The 20,530-nt window shown below is 49.5% G+C and overlaps 1 protein-coding gene across 9 annotated transcripts in view; it reads left to right on the top strand.

The window, feature by feature from the left end:
• Nucleotides 1-20,530, top strand: part of Il34 (interleukin 34) — a 65,349-nt gene that overhangs the window by 40,261 nt on the left and 4,558 nt on the right. For 6 of the 9 annotated variants that reach the window (XM_085843579.1, XM_029480357.2, XM_021169816.2 and 3 more), the window contains 4 exons: nucleotides 10,445-10,864; nucleotides 16,554-16,687; nucleotides 17,401-17,478; nucleotides 17,748-17,909. In XM_085843579.1, coding sequence (XP_085699705.1) covers nucleotides 10,837-10,864; nucleotides 16,554-16,687; nucleotides 17,401-17,478; nucleotides 17,748-17,909 — 402 coding nt within the window. In that variant the 5' untranslated portion in view covers nucleotides 10,445-10,836. The other 3 variants (XM_029480360.2, XM_029480358.2, XM_029480362.2) reach the window with 3 other exon arrangements.

Raw genomic sequence — 20,530 nt, forward strand, 5'->3', positions numbered from 1 at the left:
TAATGGCAGAGGGCAAGGAAACGATGGAGGCTTCAGCAAGCAGGAACCTCCTACAAGGGGTTCTCATTAGCTTCATGATAGCAAATACCTGAACTCAAAAGAGAACAGACAGACACTTTGAGAAATAACCTGGCGGCTTCTCCAGCAACCACGTGATTCTGTGATACTCAGGCGAAAGAGAAACGCTGGCACAGAAAGGCTTTCTCCTGGTCCTTATCTCATCAGCATAAAAAATACGGGAGGCTGGGTAACCTATAAAGGAGACGTAACACCAGGAGTGGCGGTCATGGCTGGATTCTAGCATTGGGAGGCTGAGAGGGGAGGATCATGAGTCTGAGGCCAACCTGGCTTAGATGGCAAGACTCTGTTTAACTCAAACCAACAAGCAATCCCACTGGCCAAAGACAAACAGGAATAAGGAAAGGGAAAAGAAGAGAAAGGGAAGAGAAGGTTGGCCAGCCTTATTTAGCACATAGTTTTCGAGGTTCAAGGATACAACATCAGCAGTGGCCGCATTCTGTTGAGAAGGTGAGGAGGGGCTGCCCCTGCTCTTTTGGGATTTGAACTCCTGACCTTCGGAAGAGCAGTCGGGTGCTCTTACCCACTGAGCCATCTCACGAGCCCCCCTGCTCTTTTATAACAATCCTTTCTCCCAGAAGCAAACCAGGATCCCAGGAGAACATAAATTCCTTCCTAACGCAGTAGTTTTTTACCACCACCACCACCACCCTCCTCCATTTTGAGACTAGTCCAGGCTGGCTTCCACTTCACTATGTAGCCCAGGCTGGTCTCAAACTTCTGACCATTCTGCTTCGGCTCCCTGAGTGCTGGTGTTGCAGGGGCCGCCACCACCCCTGGTTTGGCTCTACATTTTAAAGGTTTTACCATCTCGCAGCATTGAGAGCTTGGAGTGCTCGAGGAGCTAAGCTTCCAAGCGCGCCCCCGGGGGACACAGTGAAACCATATCCAGACCATAAGGACCTCTGTTCATTGTGAATTGCAGCTTTGTCCATAATTACAAAGCCCTGGAAGCCACTCTTAACACCCATCAAGTGACAAATGCAGAAACAGATGGCTGCACAATGGGCCACTGCTCAGACAGGAAAAGAACACACCACCAACACCCTCACCAGCATGGCGACTCCTCAAAGCATCTGCCAAGCGAGAAATAACAGGACAAAGAGGATAATGAACTATATGATTCCACCATAGAAGATTCTGGAAAAGGTCAAACTCTAAAGCTAGAAGCCAGACTAGTGCAGAAGGCTGGCTGCATGAGGTCCAAGGGAACTTTGGGGAGGGATAGAAATAGTCTACATTTTCTTTTTTTTTTTAAAAAAAAGGTTTGTTTTATTTATGTGTGTGTGTCTGCCATGTGAGTGCAGGTGCCATTGGAGGTCAGAAGAGATTGATTGTGGAGTCACAGGGAGTTGTAAAAGGCCCAGCGTGTCACAAGAGCAACAAGTGCTCTTAACTGCAGAGCCAACTCTCCGGTCCCAAATAGTGCACATTTTCAAACTCGTCCACTTGGAGGGTCAACTTTACTTCATATCAATTGTACCTCAATCAGCCTTAAAAAAAAATAGCGCCGGGCGTGGTGGCGCACGCCTTTAATCCCAGCACTCGGGAGGCAGAGGCAGGCGGATTTCTGAGTTCGAGGCCAGCCTGGTCTACAAAGTGAGTGCCAGGACAGCCAGAGCTACACAGAGAAACCCTGTCTCAAAAAACCAAAAAAAAAAAAAATATATATATAGCATTAGGGGGGCTGGAGTGATGACTCAGCAGTTAAGAGCACTGATTGCTCTTCCAGAGTTCCTGAGTTCAATTCCCAGCAACCACATAGTGGCTTACAATCACCTGTAATGGGATCTGATGCCCTCTTCTGGTGTGTCTGAAGACAGAGACAGTGTCTTCACTTACTCACATACATAAAATAAATAAATAAATCTTTTAAAAGGGCTGGAGAGATGGCTCAGCAGTTAAGAGCACTGACTGTTCTTCCAGAGGTCCTGAGTTCAATTCCCAGCAACCACATGGTGGCTCACAACCATCTGTAATGGGATCTGATGCTCTCTTCTGGTGTGTCTGAAGACAGCTACAATGTACTCCACACACACACACACACACACACACACTAAATCTTTTTTTAAAAAAATAGCTTCAGTAAATGCCCCACTATCATGAAGACAAAGGAACCAAGTAGACCAGGAGGTTCGTGACTCATGACTACCTCAGAAGAAACAAATAGTCAGGGGCTGGAGAGATGGCTTAGCAGTTTAGAATACTTGTCGCTCTTGGAAAAGATATGTGTTTGGTTCTTTTGGTTCCCACAACCTATATATCAGGTTCACAATCACCTGTAACTCCAGTTCCAAGGCATCCAATGCCCTCTGGCCTCATGAGCTCTTGTCTGTGCATATACAATACACACACACACACACACACACACACACTTAGGCACACACACACATACATAAAGGAAAATGAATAAATACAAAAATGTACAAAATCACGCCTATGGATATTTAGCCTACATGTCTGTCTGTCTGTCTGTGCACCACAAGTGTGAAGTGCCAAAGGCGACAGAAGAGAGCATCAGCTCCTCAGGAGCTGGAGTTCTAGATGGTTGTGAACTGGGATGTGGGTGTAGGGAACTGAACCCAGGTCCTTTAGAAGAGCAGCCTCTAAGGCCTTAACTAACCCTAATCGTGTTCTGAAAGCCTCATCTCTAAATACCATCATATTAGTTGTGTTGGACTTCAGCATATGAATTTTGAGTGACATAACTTAAGAAAATAGTAATTTTTTCTTTTGTATGTGTGTGTGTTTGTGTGAAAGGTAGGCCATGTGTGCACAGGTGCCCACAGAGGCCAGGCAGGGTATCAGATTCCTGAAATTCTAGTTCAGCTGGGAAGTGGTGGTGCATGCCTTTAATCCCAGCACTTGGGAGGCAGAGGCAGGTGGATTTCTGGGTTCAAGGCCAGCCTGGTCTACAAAGTGAGTTCCAGGACAGCCAGGGCTATACAGAGAAACCCTGTCTCGAAAAACCAAAACAAAGAAAGAAAGAAAGAAAGAAAGAAAGAAAGAAAGAAAGAAAGAAAGGAAGGAAGAAAGAAAGAAATTCTAGTTCATTGTGATCTGCTCAGTATGGATGCTGGTACCTGAACTTTGGTCCTCTGGAAGCACAGGAAGTGCTCTTAACCCTTAAGTCATCTCTCCAGCCTTTACATTTTACTTATTTTGTGTGCATGTGTGGGCACACACACATGCCATGGCTCAGAGGACAACTTATGGAAGTCAGTTCTCTCCCATAAAGCACAGGGAAGCTTCTTATGTTGTCAGGGTCGGTGGCAAGCGCCTTTACCTCCTGAGCCATCCCCACTGGCCTGGCAGTGACTCTAACATAGCAACGTAGTTCCTAAGATGCTATGGATGAATGCACCTTGGGAACATGGCGCTTGCTGAGTGAGAGCAGCCAAGGGGACAGTACTGTGTGCTGTGCAGTTCTATCTGTATGAAATGTGATGATCAACCCAATCCATGGAGTATTAGTGGTTTCCAGAACTGGACAGGAGAATGAACCAAAAGCAAGTGCCAGTAAAAGACTTATGGGGGGGGGGGGGGGGAGACAGAGTTGTTGGTGATAAATGCATGCCCCAGAGCTGAAATTCTGTTTCCTCGGTAGGAAGGGAGTAACGGATGAGATATTTGGGGCCAGGAATGTAGCTGGTGGTAGAGTGCTTTGCCTAGGGTGAGAGTGAAACCTAGCGGGCACTGGGTGGTAGTTCAAGACTGTGATTCTAACCCTTGGGGGGTGGAGGCCGAGGACTCAGGGAGTTAGTTCAAATTTATCCAAGTCCAAGTCCAGCCTGGGTGGTGTGAGGCCTTGTCTCAGAAAGAAGAGAGAGGAAGGAGGGAGGGAGGGAAGGAAAGGAAAGGAAAGGAAAGGAAAGGAAAGGAAAGGAAAGGAAAGGAAAGGAAAGGAAAGGAAAAGAAAGAGGGCTGGCAAGGTGGCTCAGAGGGTAAAAGCAATTGCCACAAAAGTTGGACAGCCTGCCGGGCGTGGTGGCGCACGCCTTTAATCCCAGCACTCGGGAGGCAGAGGCAGGCGGATTTCTGAGTTCGAGGCCAGCCTGGTCTACAAAGTGAGTTCCAGGACAGCCAGGACTATACAGAGAAACCCTGTCTCGAAAAAACCAAAAAAAAAAAAAAAAAGTTGGACAGCCTGGATTGTGGAAGGAGAGAATCAGTTCCATGTTTGCACGTTTGTCCTGTGATCTCTCTCTCTCTTTCACACACACACACACACACACAGAGACAGAGACAGGCAGAAACAGACAGAGAGAGAGACAGACAGACAAAGAGACAGACAGAATAATAAAATATAAAAGCACATTTCAAAATAAAAAAATAAAAATAAACAAAAGCAGATACGGGTGGGAACTGTGTATGAACCCTGTCTGATCCATTGGTCTATATCTTTCCCTTGTAGCCAAGAATGACTTTGAACTCTTCATCCTCCTGCATGCACCTTCGAAGAGTGTTACCACCCCCAGCTGCCTCCCCTTATCTCTGTCTTAAACTCAGTCCCACTTTCTTCCACCTCCTCCCTGTTTAGACTATCTGCTGATCCAGCCCCGAGCCCTGAGCTCACTGCCTGAGCCTCCTACATTCTTAAGGGGCCATGGCTTAGTTCCCAGGAGGAAACCGGGGTTGGGAGGGCCGGATATGGCTTAGGGCCAGTTCCCTCCCCCTCTAGGTCTCCATTTCTCATCCCTAGGATGTGGGCTTGTAAGGAATGTCTCTGAAGTCTTTTAGGGCTTGCCCTACTTAAAGTGGCCAGGCGAGGCAGGTGACCCAATATTCTGCCCCCTAATACTTTCAGGCCATGCCTGGCCTCTTTGGGGGAGAAGAATGTTCCAGGTAGGTGTAATAGATGGGTTGCAAATATGGCCCCAGTTGTTTACCCACACCCATCCAAGGCCTTACAATGCAGCTCTTCTCCTCTCAACAGAAAGTATTCTTGCTTCCCCAAGTGACAGAGGCGGTTGGTGTCATTGTTCTGAGACATGGACTTAAAGGGCCTTGACTCTTGCTCCCTTTCCCCAAACTCTGCTTCTGCTGTGAAATTTTAGCCTAGGCTATCCCTACGGATGTGATCTGAGATCAGTCAGCACTCTGCAAACTCACCAGCATGAGTGGGGCTACCCTGCATTAGTCAAACTCAGACTGGATCGGCTGAATCCAGCTTGAACCAGCAGACTCCAACCTGGACCAGCTGAGCCCAGTTTAGGTTTTAGGGTGGCAGTCGGGATTGGCAGAGTTCTAGATGTGTCCAGGTTAGAGCCATGGAGATTAGCCTGGATCAGGATTAGCCCAGGCAGGAACAGCCTAAACCAGATGAGATCAACCCAGATTATCTGAGCCCAACCTGGATGAACCAAACCTAGGCAGGAGCAGCTGAGCTCAGGCAGCCTGAATCAGCTCATCTTAGTCTCTAGATTGTGAAAAACAAACACTTCTCACCTCTATTGTATAGTAATTATTCCAGAGCTCCCAGAAGGCTTCCTGGGAACTCTCCCAGCGTTGTACATCCTGACAGTCCTTGTTTGTCTTCTGTGCTGCCAAACTGGCTCCAGAGCTTAAAGCCAGGGATCCCACCCCACCCCTGCCCCCCAGAGGAGGAGGCTCTTGTCCTCAGGCAGGGATGGATGGGAAAGACCAGAAAGCACATGACTTCGCAAGGGAGGGGACAATGAGAGGGTCCTGGTTTGGGTGGACAGCTAAAAACAGGAGTTCCTTAAAAATAAAATAAAATAAAGAGTCCAAACGTGGGCTATGATACAGCACAATTGGCAGAGAGTTTGTCCCATGCTTGAGTTTTGACCCCTGGTCATACATAAAAGGATAGTGGTAGCACTTCCCGAAATCCCAGCACAGGGGTTCTGAGCGGGAGGAACAGAAGTTCAAGGTCATCTTTGAGGCTCCATTGAATTTGAAGATAGTCTGGGATCTTAAAAAACAAAACAAAACAAAAACCCCATAAACCAGTAATAGCCACACACACACCTCAAAAAATTCCTAGTTCTCTCTGTTCATCTAAAGAATAAAATAGTTCAATGTGGCGTTATAATCAGCAGCAGACCTCCTCTGGTTCCTTCTCCCTTTCCAGATACGGGAATTTAAACAAAAACAAACGAACAAAAACATCTATCAGCCAGCCATGATAGCACAGGCCTTTAATTCTAGCACTGAGGGAGGCAGAGGCAGGTGGATTTCTATGAGCATTCTATGTGGTGAGTTCCAGGCCAAGCATGGACCACACCCTGAGGCCTTGTCTCAAAAGCAAAAACAAACAGACAAACAACCCCAAACAAACAAACACCCCATGCTCTCAAGGGATGGGGATGTAGCTCTTTGGAGAAATCAAGAACTACCCACTTACCTAGCAGGCTCACAGTCCTGCGTTCAAACTTCAAGACCGTAAAAACAAACACACCCAACTGTAGCTCATCCCTCCCAAATCCCACAAGCAAGCAAGCCCTTGCTTCCCTTCATGGAAGATTTAGCTCATACACCCCTTCTTCCCCATCCCTGACCCCGGCACCTGCCTTCTCTCTGACCCTGCCCCTAACCCAGGACCCTGGAGTCATGACTTAGTGAGTCTGTTATTTGCTGTTATTTGCTTCTTGCTCCTGTGACTTTGAAACCGCTCTTCTTCATCGAGGAACTATGCTGACCGCTCCACCCTCCTCTATTTTTTGTCCTTTCTTTCCACGAGTTTCCCAATAATGCCGTGAGTCCCAGGGGTGGGTGTTGGGGTGGGGTGGACCAGGAAAGGCGAACATTCGTCATCTACCTCCATCCTCACCCTGAGACAGGGACAGAGACAGAGACAGAGAAATCCAGGCAGGCCCTGCCCTCCTGGGAGCTGAGGAAGTCATTGTTGAGGACTCAGGAATCACCGGTTAGATCACATCGCCAGGGTGGGCAAGGCCTGGCCGGGGGCTCTAAAGAAGGACTTCCTTTTGCTACCAGACAGTACTTTTCTTTGCTGTGAAAGAAACACCATAACCAAGGCAACTTATAGAAGAAAAAATTTATTTGAACTTATGATTCAAAGAGTTAAGAGCCTATGATAGGACTGGAGAGATGGCTCAGTGGTTAAGAGCACTGACACTGCTCTTCCAGAGGTCCTGAGTTCAATTCCCAGCAGCCACATGGTGGCTCACAAGCCATCTGTAATGGGATCCGATGATGCCCTCTTCTGGCCTGTCTGAAGAGAGTGGCAGTGTGTATGCATATACATAAAATAAATAAATAAATCTAAAAAAGAAAAAGAAAAGAGAGAGTCCATGATAGTGGAGTAGAGGCAGGCTTCTTCCAGTGACACACTTCCTTCAACAAAGCCACACATAAGTAACACCCCACACACACACACACACACAAACAACACTACCAGCTGGTATCCTAATATCTGGAACATCTCATTCAAACTACCACAGCCAGGAGCCTGATTCCCTCAGAGCCTCTACTCCAGATCAAAGCTTGCCATCAGATATCTTCCTCTTGGCAGCTTCCTTAGGGTCCTTTCTGCTTTCTCATTTCAATGGGACTCATACACGTGTGCCACGTGGTTGATCCATGAGGTTGGCTGTGCCTCTTTTTCCCACCTGACTTCCCCATTGGGAGCGGGCAGACCGACCGGGATGCATGGCAGGGTTCAATGTTAGAGTCCCTTCTGAATGAAGAAGCTGGAACAGGGCCTGGGGGCATGCCTCAGCAGGTAGGAGCTTTCCGAAGTGCACAGATGAGGGCCTGCGTTTGAATTCGTAGCACCCAAGCCAAAACAAAAAAATAAAAACCAAAGCAAACCAAACTAACAAAAAAACAGGCTCAGCTGCACAAATCCCACGGCTGTGTCAGATGTAGACAAGAGGAGAGCTGTGGTGTTCTGGCAGCCAGCCTAGGTGCAGGTTCATCCAGAAACCCTGCCTCAGAGAAATGAGGTGGAGAGTGACAGAGTTGGACACCCAGCATCCTCCTGTGTCCTCTGTGTGTGCCTACGGGGATGCACCTGCGCACACACAGAGGAGGCACAACAGGGCTTCTTCTATTTGGACGTGGTGAAGAACCTCTTGGTTGTGTGTGGCTTTGTGAGGAAGCACGGGGAGCTGATGGCGGTGGACAGGTATGTCTGTGGCTGGTATGCAGAGCCCCAGTGGTCTGAAGGACAGCGGGACTCAGACGAGAAGGAAGCCTTCTCCACACCAAAGCCTGTCCACTGAGGCGTGTAGCCTTCTTCATACTCATCAAAGACCAGATCAACCTGGATGATTCTTTATGGGTGGGTAGACACACGGCGACATGTGGACAGACGGACTATTACTGAGCAAGGGGAAAAAAGAGGAAACTGTTCACACGCACGTCAACGTGACAGCACCCCAAAAATCATCGCGTCGAACGAAAGGGATGAGATGCTAAATCTGCACTTCAAGAGAGCATCAGGGTGTCACATTTGGAGGGGTAGGGGGTGGGGAGTGGGAGATGCCAGACAGGAAGCAGGTGGGTTGCAGTAGTGCTGCTGTGGAAGTGGGATCCCCTACAGAGCAACAGAGGTGGGGTGTCTGGGGGTGAAGGATGTGCTGGCACGCACAAAATAACAATGAAAAGATCTCACTGTGGCTGGGGAAGGGGCTTGTTGGTAGAGTGTTTGTCTGGCTTGCTTGAAGTCCTGGGTCCCAGCTCCGTTACTGTGTAAATGGAATTTGGTGACAGTCCAGCTGTGGAGGAGGAATAGATGGGGAGGTCAGAAGTTCAAGGCCATCCTTGGGTGTATAGCCAGTGAGTTTGAAGTCAACTAGAGCTTATAGGAGACTAAGTCCTGGTGGGGGAGGGGGGAGGTGGCATAGTTAGTATCTATCGTGACCCTACAATAGGAAGATCACCAGGGTGGGACGGGGTTGGGGGAGGGAAGGAAGAACAGGGAGGTGGGAGGGGACAGGGCTGAGGTCCGGGGACTTTACCCTGGGTAAATTTGAATAATGCACTTTATTGTATGTGGCCCTGCCTGCTTTAGAGGATTTGAGCATGAGAGCTAGCATGTCTGCTTTGCTGTTTTGTTTCAGACAGGGTCTTACTATGTAGCCCATGCCTCTCTGAAACTCATGATGTAGCCCAGGCTAGCCTTGGCCAGGAATTCCGTGGGCAGGCCAGACTGGCCTTGGTCTGCTTCCTAGCTTTGTCATCTCTGCCTGGGCTTGACCTCAGGACCTCCTGGCTACCCAGCAAGTTTCCGACCACTAATGCTGCACCTGGAGCCTGAGGGTCAGTTTGGTACATTCTGTGAATTTGTGTGTCACGGATGGAAGGATAGAGGAGGTATTCCCCAACTACACCTGCTCCCATCATGCCCTCGGATTGTGGTCATTTCTTCTGACCTAAGGGAGGGCAAATCACACGGTGAGAAACTGAGTCTTCGAGTTGGCTCTGCCGAAGGCCACCTCCACCTCATCTGTAAAACGAACCACAGCCCTCAATCTGCTGGGCCCTGGGGGCGGGGTGTGACTTTCTGGGCTGATCACCAGCAGGCCAGGCTTGAATTCCTCACACACACTCCCCCCCCATCACCGCCCCCTTCCCTCACCCACTCCCCCAGTGTAGCCCTGGCTGTCCTGGAACTAGATCAGGTTGGCCTCGAACTCAGAGATCTATCTCCTTCTGCCTTTGCTAGGATTAAAAGATATGCATCACCACACCCAGTCTTTTGTCTGGTTTTTTTTTTTTTTTTTTTTTTTTTTTTTGAGACAGAATCTTGCTATGTGGCTCTGTCTGGCTTCTCCATCCTCCTGCTTCGATCTCTAGGGTGCTGCGATTACTCCGCTGTGTGCTACACCTGGCTCTGATATTTATTTCTTCATTCGTTTGCTTGTTTATTGGCACAAGCATGCCCCCCCCCCCCATGCAATATTAGGTGCCTACAATATTGCACATCAAATACTTCACTAGAAAGAGTATTCATTGATCTGGAATTCAAATTAAACCAGCCCCATCAGCTCTTCCCTGGCTGGGGACACAGATGGGTGACAGGAAGGAACTAAACGGCAGTGACACAGGGTGGAACACCTTCCACTCCACAGCCTCCCCTGAAACATGCAGGACTTGGATTTGACCTGGCACTTCACCTCCTCCAGGCAGCCGTCCTAGCTTGTGGGCTCTGCTGCTTCTCCTTTTAGTCCCAGCTCAAGGCTGCCAGGCTGACTTGGGAGACTCACTCACTTCTTGGCTCCAGGCAGCCACCGAGGTGCCTTGGAGTCCTTTCTTGTGTGTGAAGACAGGGTTGGGTGTCTCCGTGGGCACGGTGGGTCTTCCTTTCCTGGCTGGTGGCTGAGTGGCAGCGGATGCTCTTACATAATCAGTCTCTCTCTCCTCCTTCTTTTTCCAGAGCTAGACTTCACGCTGAGCAGCTGCAGCCGAAGAAACCAGAGAAAGCGCCACCCAGCCCCAGATTCCAAGAGGCCTGCCTGCTGGGGACTCCCTTCTCTTCTTCTTCCTCCTCTTCTTCCTCCTCCTGAGACTCTCAAAGTCACTGTCTCACACCAGTTCCTGAGCTGCAATGGGACTGGCAGCCACCGCCCCCTGGCTGTCCTCCGCCCTGCCAAGCAGATAGGGCGGTAGCTACCCCAGGACTATCTGCCCCCTCTCAGCCTGGACCAGCCCTTTCTGGACTTGGTGGCCACCTTTGCTGACCCAAGGCCATGTAGTCCCTGGCTCAGGCCTCTGGATACACTGCTGGGGACAGTGCCTCTGCTCTCAGGGGGCACCCAGTGCACCACCATGCCCTGGGGACTCGCCTGGTTATACTGTGAGTACTGGGCATGGGGAGTTGTACCTGAGGATCCTGTCCTGGGAGGCCTTGGTGGGTGGGTGGGTGGGTGAGTGGTTCTACTGTAACCATGGCAACCAGGGCAGTTCTTGCTGGTAAGAGGTTGAAATGCTTCCCAGAAGGGTTGCAGGCAGCCTCAGGGTGGGGGGTGGGGGGATCCACGGTCACCCTCTGCTGTGCCTGCTTCTGACCTCAGGCTCAGAGGTACAAGCTGAGTGGGCGCAGCCGGTGCAGGATGGGGCAGGCACTGGGGTGGGTGGCAGCTTCTCACCTCTGTAGTTTCATTGGCTCTGGAGAGCAGGGTGGGGACAGAGGTGCTCGAGAGAGGTTTTCCATCTTCCTGGGTGTGGCCAGTGGGGAGGGGGTAGGGTGGGCACCCACAGCACATGGCCCGGAGAAGGTAGACAGTTTCCCTCTACACCTCCCTCCATAACAGGTCAAAATTAGAAAGCAGAAAGCAAGCAATGCTCCTGGTAAAGAGAAAAATAAGTTGAAATGAGGATAGAAATCAGGAAAGGACCTGCTTGGGGTGTCTATGCCTGCTGGGTGGGAAGCTGGGCAGGCAGAGACCCTCACAGACTCCAAGACTCAGTGGCAGCCACCGAGCTACTGGTGAGTCACTGTCATAACTTGACATGACTCTCATCCCTGCTGTGACTTGAAGTTAGGCACCCAGGAACTGTGTACCAAATAAATGAGGGCAGAGGCTAGGACCCACAGGGCTTCTGAGAAGAGCCGGGCACGTTCATAGATACTACAAAAGTTGGGGACATTCAGAATGGGCGAAGGACCCAGCCAGACCCGTGTTCTGGAAGCTTTCCCATCTTAATGGATGGGGTGGAAGTCTTGCTACATGGCAGGGAACACGGGGAGCCACCAGAAGCTGGAGGAGGCAAAAAGACCTTCCCCTAGAGCCTTCAGAGGTCATGGTGACCAGTGACACCCTGATTTCAGACCTCTAGTCCCCAGAACTAGGAGAAAATACATTGACAGAACTGTCACAAATTTGTGGTGATGTTAAGGTAGTCTAGCATCCTCTAGGTCCCCCAGATCTCGAGGACTCAAAGGCTAGGTGGTATCCTGGGAGAGGTAGGAGGATGGTGACAGTGTCCCAAGCAGAGAGACAGTGTGCAAAGGTTTAATGGTGGAGCTGGGAGGGGCTTGGTTAGACAGGCAGACCTCACTCAGGTTTTCGAGGCCTTGAACATCAGCTCTGCTTTGACAGGCAGAGCAGTAAGGGACTAGAGAGTTGAGGGTCTGCAACTGAGGGGGAAGTGACTACATTTAAAGATTTAGTTTTATCAATTTTTAATTATGTGTGTACGTGTGGGTATGTATAAGTGAGCTGGTGTCCTAGAAGGCCAGAGATGAGGTCTCCCTGGAGCTGGGGTTACGGCCATCTGGCATGGGTGCTGGGAACTGAACTTGGGTCCTCTAAAAGAGCAGGAAGTGCTCTGAACCGCTGGGGCACCTCTTCAGCCCCAAATAATCACATTTATTTACTTATTATGTTGGGAAGGGGAATGTGTGTGTCATGATTGGAGAAAGAGGGTCTGCTCTCTCCTTCCACCAGGTCTCAGGTTGTCAGGCTTGGCGGCAAGTACCTGCATTGGCTGAGCCTTCTCACTAGGCTGGCCTGCCTGAGAGGACGTGAGACTGGAGGGGCCTGGTTGAAGGAGGAGTGCTTCAGATGGCATCTCTCGGGACTTGGCAAGGACTGGCTGTGAGGAGAGGTCGCCAGGGCAGGAGCTACCTTCTAGGGGACCTGGGGGTCCTGGAGGTTATCAGGCTACCTTAACACCACCACAAGTTTGGACTTGGCCCTGTCAATGTATTTTCTCCTAGTTCTGGGGACTAGAGGTCTGAAATTGGGGTGTTACTGGCCACCAAGGATCTAGAGGAGGGTCTTTTTGCCTCCTCCAGCTTCTGGTGGCTCCTGGTATTCCTTGGCATGTGCCAGTATTAGCAGTTTGCACACTGTCTCCATCTGCAAGGCCTTTCCCTCTGCGACATCTTTCTCCTGGAACACCAGCCACTGGACCTAGCTAGGCTCTCCCTAAGCCCAGGACAACCTCACATTAAGAGCCATTGCTTTAATTACACCTTTAATGAGCCTAATTCTAAATAAAGTCATTCTTAGATTCCAGGTGAATAAGAATTTGGGAGGGGGAATGTTATTCAACCCATTTTATAGACTCACAGTGGGGATGGAGGTGACAAGAGGTGACATGCTTCATTTATCCCAGTAGAAATGGCTACCTTGTTGGGGGGCACATGTCCCCCTCTTCCTCAACCAGTGTCTGGGCCAGGGGAAGCCTTATACCTCACCTTGTGCTTCTAGATCCTGGTTCTTGTCTTTGTCAGGGAGGAGACAGGAAAACCTGACCGGGTCAGTGGGACACTGGCTGTGTGGCTTCTGGGGTGCAAAGCATTGTGGGTGTCAGCTACTCTGTCCCTGCCTGGCCCCCAGTTTCTCCTGGTCGAAGGAGCAGGAAAACAACACCTGCAATTAGAAATGGCAGCCTGGCTGCAAAGTGTTTTATCTGGGGGAGGGAGGTCACCGGTGGACAGGCTTTCAGGGACGGGCTGCATGCCTGCCATGCCGGGCTCAGGTGCTCTGGTAATTCTAAGATCCTGTCATAGTTTGCCTTCTATTGCTGTGATAAAACAGCATGCTCCAACGTGACACGGTGAGGAGGGGTTTATTTCGGCTTACAGTTGTAGCTCACTGTGAAGGGAAGCCGGGGTGGGGAGATGGGGGTGAGGGGTGGGGGTTGAAATAGAGACCACAGAGAGAAGCCGCTCGCTGACTTGCTTTCTATGGCTGGATGCTTTCTTCTATCAGTCAGAACTATCATCTAGGCGTGGCCCTTCTCCCTGCTGGCTGAGCCCACCCACGCCAATCATTAACCAAGAAAATGCTACAGAGTTGCCCACAGGCAATCTGATTGATGGGGACATTTTTCTCAACATATGCCTCCCTTCCTGGATAGCTCTAGCTGGTGTCAACAAGACAAAACCAAAACAAAACAAAAAACCAAAAAACAAAAAAACAAAACCAGCTAGGATAGACCCAACTCCTATCTTAAGGACACATTGGGTAAAGCCAACATGGTTCATGGGGCGGGCGGGACTTGATGGATTGACAGGCTATAGTGACTGATTGGCTGCTGATAGGGAAGAAGACTCTTTATGGATCGGATAGAACACCCCACCCCGAGAGATGAAGGCCTTGTTGTTGTTGTTGTTTAATGTATAATCTCTGTGGACCAGATGGAACCATTATGATTACCAGTCTGCAAGTGTCACTCAGGTCCATGGTTCTCAGTGGCTGTCACTTTCAACCAGGAGTGCAATGCAGAGGTGCCTTCTCCACCTGTCGATCAGAAATGTGGGGTGGAGTTGGTCCACCTGTACCTTAGCCAACTCCCTAGGGGATTCAGGTGCTTGCTTGCTTTCATTTCCATTCCCAGAAACCACCTCTCCCTTCAGGTGTAAGGCTCTGTCCCTGAGGGCATGCTGTAGTTACAGCTTAAGTTCTCCATGTTCCCAAGATGCTATGACCTGGCCAGGTGATGAGTGACCCAGGCAAGCAGTGCTGGTGGGGACGTCCAGGGTTGGCGCCAAAGCCTCAGACGGTTCCAGGAGTGGGTGGACTAGGTGTGGATTTGCAAGGCAAGGCAGGAACCAAAAGCAAGCCTATGTTAATGGGCCCAGCACTGTGTTTATTTATTTATTTATTTATTTATTTATTTAAATTTATTTTACATTTTATTTTGTTTGGGAGGGTGTGTGTGTGTGTGTGTCACAGCACCTGCATGGGGGTCAGAGGGCAGCTTGCAGGAGTTAGTTCTCTCCTTCTACCATGTGGTTCCTGGGGATTGAACTCAGGTCATCAGGCTTGGTAGCAAGCCCCTTTACCCACTGAGCCATCTTGTAGGCCTAATACTGGTTGTGTTTATTTGTTCCTTCAGCCCAGTGCTGTGTTAGGTGATGCTTACAAACTTGCCTCCTTGCAAGAAAGTGGTTGTCAAGAGTTCTGCAGATGAAGAGGGCAGTAACTGTGGTTTGTGTGGCGTTCAGGACCTGAGTAGATCCAAGTATCAGGGGAAACAGAGAGCGCTCCTAGGACTTGGTCCAGTACGTGGGAACGAGCCGGGCGATCCTGGAGATGGGTAGTGGAAGCTAAGAGGGAGCATGGCCCCCAGACAGTGGAGATACAAAGCTCCCAAATCTTCAAGGTGTCAGGAAGTGAGAGGAGAGAGATCCAGTTAGTGATATCTACTTGTAACTGATGAGGGAGGTAATGTCAGCCTGCCTGGCTGTCTTGCTCAAAAGGAAAAAGGAAAAAGGAAAAAAGAAAAAGAAAAAAGAAAAGGCAAAGTTTAATTATTGTTTCTGACAACAACAACAACACAGATACTAAACTAAGCGTGGCTCGAATTTTTAATCCCAGCACCCAGGAAGAAAAGGCTGTGAGTCCCAGCTAGTCTAGTCTACATAGACAGTTCCAGGTCAGTACCACGTCAGCCAGGGCAACATCCTTATGTCCTAGCACATAAGGTCGGGAGTGGTAATCTCCCACAGATATCTGGTACGGTTATTTGCATCTCTTTTTTTCAAAGTGCGGGAGGTTAATTAATAAACTTGAAGTCATCCTTTAAGCTGCTGATATCGCTGGCTCAGGCTTCCTTAGGAAGGCGTTGAACATATCTTAAAATTTCCCCCGTAATGTACAGCACCACGTGTAGTCTCCCCCGTCGGTAAATTTATCTTAACAAAGGAACTATGATGCTGCTTAAGTCGTCAGTAAACAACACTTCCTGTTTTCTTTCTAGTTTATGAGTTTAGTGGGTCAAGGGTTTTAGAGTTTAACGCCATTTCATTATTAAGTGGGCCAAATGTATTTCCAGGCTGGGAATTCTTTTGGCAGCATCAGGATTATTAAAATGAAATCATCTCATAAAAACCTTCTTCGTTTCCTTGTCCCTGGTCGGCTTTGCATGTAGATCTGTTTCTCTGATTTCAGACTGCAGCTAATTGCTTTCATTTGAGTTTGTATCTTTCTAATGAGGTTGGCCCTTTGGGTATCTCTTGCTCTTTTGTGTTCCTTTCATCCATTCGATCCCTATTCATATTTATTGTAAATTCTCTAAAATATTTTTTTTCCAGTCAAGGGGACAGCTCCCAAGAGCTGTTTTTGAGGTCACAGTGACACCTAGTGGTAATTCCTGGTACTGTTTCCAAAGACTTCGCATTATTGTCTGTTCTGCCGGTGTAGGGGGGTCTGTTTAGCATCCCAGAGCCATCAGACTGGAAGAAGCTTGCTTGTAAGACCTGCTGCTGCATCTAATGGAGAAAATCGAGCTTTGAAAACTCATCACTCCAGACAAAGGGCTGAGGGGTGCCTTAGAACCTGGACAATGTACTTACCCAAAAGCAGGAGCTAGGGGAGACTGGAGACCATACCCTGGGGACTCTGACCATGGCGGGGGTGTGCTTGCTACTCCAGGTGACAAGTCCTCCTTAGGGCTCTGCATGCACCTGCCTTTCCCCTCAGTACTTGTCAGGCTTAATGATGGATGGTGGCTAATACAGCTACGCACGCCAGGTGGTGCGCAGACACAGTGCCCAGCGCTCATCTGCTCTTGTTGGGTGTGTCCCACAGGTCTTGGGATCCTACTTGACGTGGCTTTGGGAAACGAGAATTTGGAGATATGGACTCTGACCCAAGATAAGGAGTGTGACCTTACAGGCTACCTTCGGGGCAAGCTGCAGTACAAGAACCGGCTTCAGTACATGGTAACCAGGAGAGCTTTGAACTTGAGATCCTCCTGCTTCAGCCTCCCAGTGCTAGGGTTGCAAGCACAGGCCCAGCTCTATAGGACTATCTCTGAGACTATCTCCATTGAGAAGTAACTCATATACCATACAACCCACTCACTGAGAGCGAACACCATGGGGCTGGTGGGACGGCTCTGTGAGTAAAAGGCACACCTGGCACCCAAGACTGATGGCCTGAGTCCAATTCCCAGAACCCATATCAAGGCGGAAGGAGAGAACCAACTCCTGAAAGTTAATCTTTGACCTCCACCTCAGTGCTGAGAGTCATGTCCACACTAATAATAATAACAATAAATAATAAGGTGTCAGATTCTAGACTCACTGATGTGTAGTGTGTTCACAGGCTGTGCGAAGGTTACCTTTGTAAGCGTCAGATAACCATATTTTTCACTTCCAAAGTACCATGTCTCCTGAAAATCCTGGGCTCATCCCCTGGGCCTGAAACTTCAGCCCTTACAGGACTTGTGTATCTGATCTCACACCCCGCACCCCCACCTCCTTTGTCCGAAGGAAAAGGAGAGCCGTCTTTTTAGCCCCGTTGTCCAGATCTGACCTCTCAGTAGAGGACCTGTCTGTTGTCAACGCTGCTAGGCTGCGTTCCTCTCTTGGGGGTCCCGTCTAAACAGTTCCTGCCTCGGAGCTTATGGTTTGTTCTTCTCGTTCCTCTTCAGAAACAGTACTTCCCCATCAACTACAGGATTGCTGTGCCTTATGAGGGGGTACTCAGAGTGGCCAACATCACAAGGCTGGTGAGGATCCTTCCTGGGGAGGGTGGGGGGTGGGGAGCCGCTGCCTGCCACGAGGCACTTAGAAGCTTGTGGGTCTTGGCAGGTTGTCCTATTGGCCTTTCCCTAGCCACTGAAGCAAAGCCTGCCACTAACCTAGGCCCAAGGTTTTCTGCTGGCAGCCGTGGGTGACTGTGATGGCTCCTAGGCAGTGGCAAATGCATGGGGGTACGGGAGTGGTCAGTGCCCAGTGGCCTACGCTTGTGCGTCACCGATGTTTCCTGTCCCTGCAGCAGAAGGCTCACGTGAGTGAGCGAGAGCTTCGGTACCTGTGGGTCTTGGTGAGTCTCAATGCCACTGAGTCTGTGATGGATGTACTTCTGGAGGGTCACCCGTCCTGGAAGTATCTACAGGAGGTTCAGACATTGCTGGAGAACGTACAGCGGAGCCTCATGGTGAGCTGTGTGCATGCGCGTGTGGGTCTGGCCGGTGCTGGCAAAGGGCTAAGAAGGGAGAGTTCTGCCATGCGCTGAGCATGTGAGACACACGAGGGATGGGGACAGAGAGGATTTGGGACCTTGTTTCAAGCTTACCTGAGCGCTCCTCTTAAAAAAAATTTTTTTTATTATTGTTGTTTTTAATTTTATAACCCATTGAGTCCAATTACTTCTGCCCAGTGTTCACTACCTACACTGGCTAGACCTTGTACAGGTGTTATGAGGTAACCAGTGTACTCATGGGTGCACCGGGCATGCCATCTTCATAAGACAGCATTATTTATTTGCTTATTTGAGAGAGTTTCATTCTGAAGCCCCGCCTGGCCTGAAACTTGCTGTGTAGAACAGGCTTTGCCTCTTGTGTCCTGAGTCTTAGACAAGCCAAGGAATCCTCTAATTTCATCTTTGTATCTGAAAAATCCTCTTCCTCTAGAAAGGGGAGAAGGAAGAAGGTGGAAGATAGTGAAATTTTTCGTTCTTTAAAGACACAGAAATATTGTAAGAATGTGTCTGCATTTTATTATTTTTTTTAAGATTTATTTATTATTATATGTAAGTACACTGTAGCTGTCTTCAGATGCACCGGAAGAGGGCGTCAGATCTCATTACGGGTGGTTGTGAGCCACCATGTGGTTGCTGGGATTTGAACTCAGGACCTTCAGGAGAGCAGTCAGTGCTCTTACCCACTGAGCCATCTCGCCAGCCCGTGTCTGCATTTTAATCACAGGTATGGGATGTGGGGCTGCTTCAGACTGTCCACAGCAGCTGACTATGATTTGCCTCGTGCTCTAGCAGAGGCGTGGTTTTGTCAGCTGCAGATAGGCATGATTTTGTCAGCTGCAGGTAGTTTCTGCGAGTGTGTGCTGTTTGGATGGATGGATAGATAGATGGATAGATAGATAGAAGGGGTTGTTTTGGACAGCTGGTGGTTAGATGTCGTTTGTTACAGTTTGTTGAAATGAGAAGAAGAAATTAGATATTCCAACAGTGGGTGAAGATCAAACATGCCCCAAGAACTTGACACCCCTAATCAGCAGGAAGTAGTCTAATGATAACGCCGCCCCCTTTCCCCTCTAGGCTTTTTTTCTCTACTATTTAGTGTTGGGGGTGGAGAAGGGTGGAAGAAAAAAAAGAACCCACAAAGTAGCCAAAGGTTCAGTTACAAGGTGGACTGACAGGAACTTTCAGAGTGTTGAAACTGTTCTGTGTAACTCGGTGACAGTGGACACTCTGCTTTTATCAAAAGCCCGTGGAGTGTGGAGAGCGAGCCGTAACGACTATGACTTGAGTTTAGAACAAGCATGGGAAGGAAAGGAGATAGTGTGTGGCGTGACTGTAACCCAGCACTCTGGAGGCTTGAGGTGGGGGAAATGTTAGGTTCCAGGCCAATCTGGGTTACATAGTGAGAGCCTGTCTCAGAAGCAGCCCTCGAAGCCATCTGATCATCCAACTGAAAACCTCCCGAGTTGTAACCTGACAGACATGTCCCTACCTCCTCAGGCCATTGGTGTACACCTGCCGGGACACGTACTTGTGACCCTGCTCAGCCAGCTGCCTGGCCTCCCCAGCCCCTGGGCCAGATCGTCTGACACCAGCTGGGAGCTTCTGATGATGAAAGGTTTGGGGACAGGCGACTGTTTTTGCAGCTGTCTGGAACTTCTCCTGGGATGGTTCTCCCAGTTCCTGCTAAGAGGGTCGCACGGATTTGCCCTTTTGTGCTTGTGAGCAAGATGGGTGTCCTGGGCAAGCTGACCTGGCTTGAGGAAGAGACCTTTTCTGCCTTTGTTTTACCCATCGAACAGATGCCGAGAAGCTCATGGGAGTGAGGTTGGGCAGGAGAGTGTGAGGCCTCCGCCCTCTGATTCTGGTCCTGGGCTCTCTGACTGAGGCGCTGTGCGTAGAAATGGTTATATTACTCAGATGGTCCTTTTCCTTCCCCTCCTGACTGCTGAAAGCTTAGCCAGTATACTGGGTACTCCCTCTACCACTGAGATATACCCAACTCTGCAGCCAGAGTTTTTTTTTGGTAATGTGTATGAGTACACACTGTAGCTGTCTTCAGACACACCAGAAGAGGGCATTGGCTTCCATTACTGATGGTTGTGAGCCACCGTGTGGTTGCTGGGAATTGAATTCAGGACCTCTGGAAGAGCAGTCAGTGCTCTTAACGGTTGAGCCATCTCTCCAGCACCCTCCCCCACCCCCCAACCTTGAGCTCACAGAGATCTGTCTGTCTCTGCCTCCTGAGTGCTGGGATTAAAGGCAGGCCCATCACTACCTGGCTTGCAGCAGCCTGTAATCTTCCTTCTTCCTTACTGTAAGCGGTCCGTGACGGTAGCTTTGAAGATGGATTCCACTCATGATAGTGTGACGTCAGAGGCCAGGTCCTGTTTTTTTTTCCAACAGTGTAATCTTTTTTTTTGTTTTGTTTTTTGAGACAGGGTTTCTCTGTGTAGTCCTGGCTGTCCTGGCACTCACTTTGTAGACCAGGCTGGCCTCAAACTCAGAAATCTGCCTGCCTCTGCCTCCCGAGATTCAAGGCATGCGCCACCACGCCCGGCTCCAACAGTGTAATCTTG

This window comes from Mus caroli, unplaced genomic scaffold, assembly GCF_978045245.1.
Source record: "Mus caroli unplaced genomic scaffold, Mus_caroli_1 scaffold_10, whole genome shotgun sequence".
Classification (NCBI taxonomy): Eukaryota; Metazoa; Chordata; class Mammalia; order Rodentia; family Muridae; genus Mus; species Mus caroli.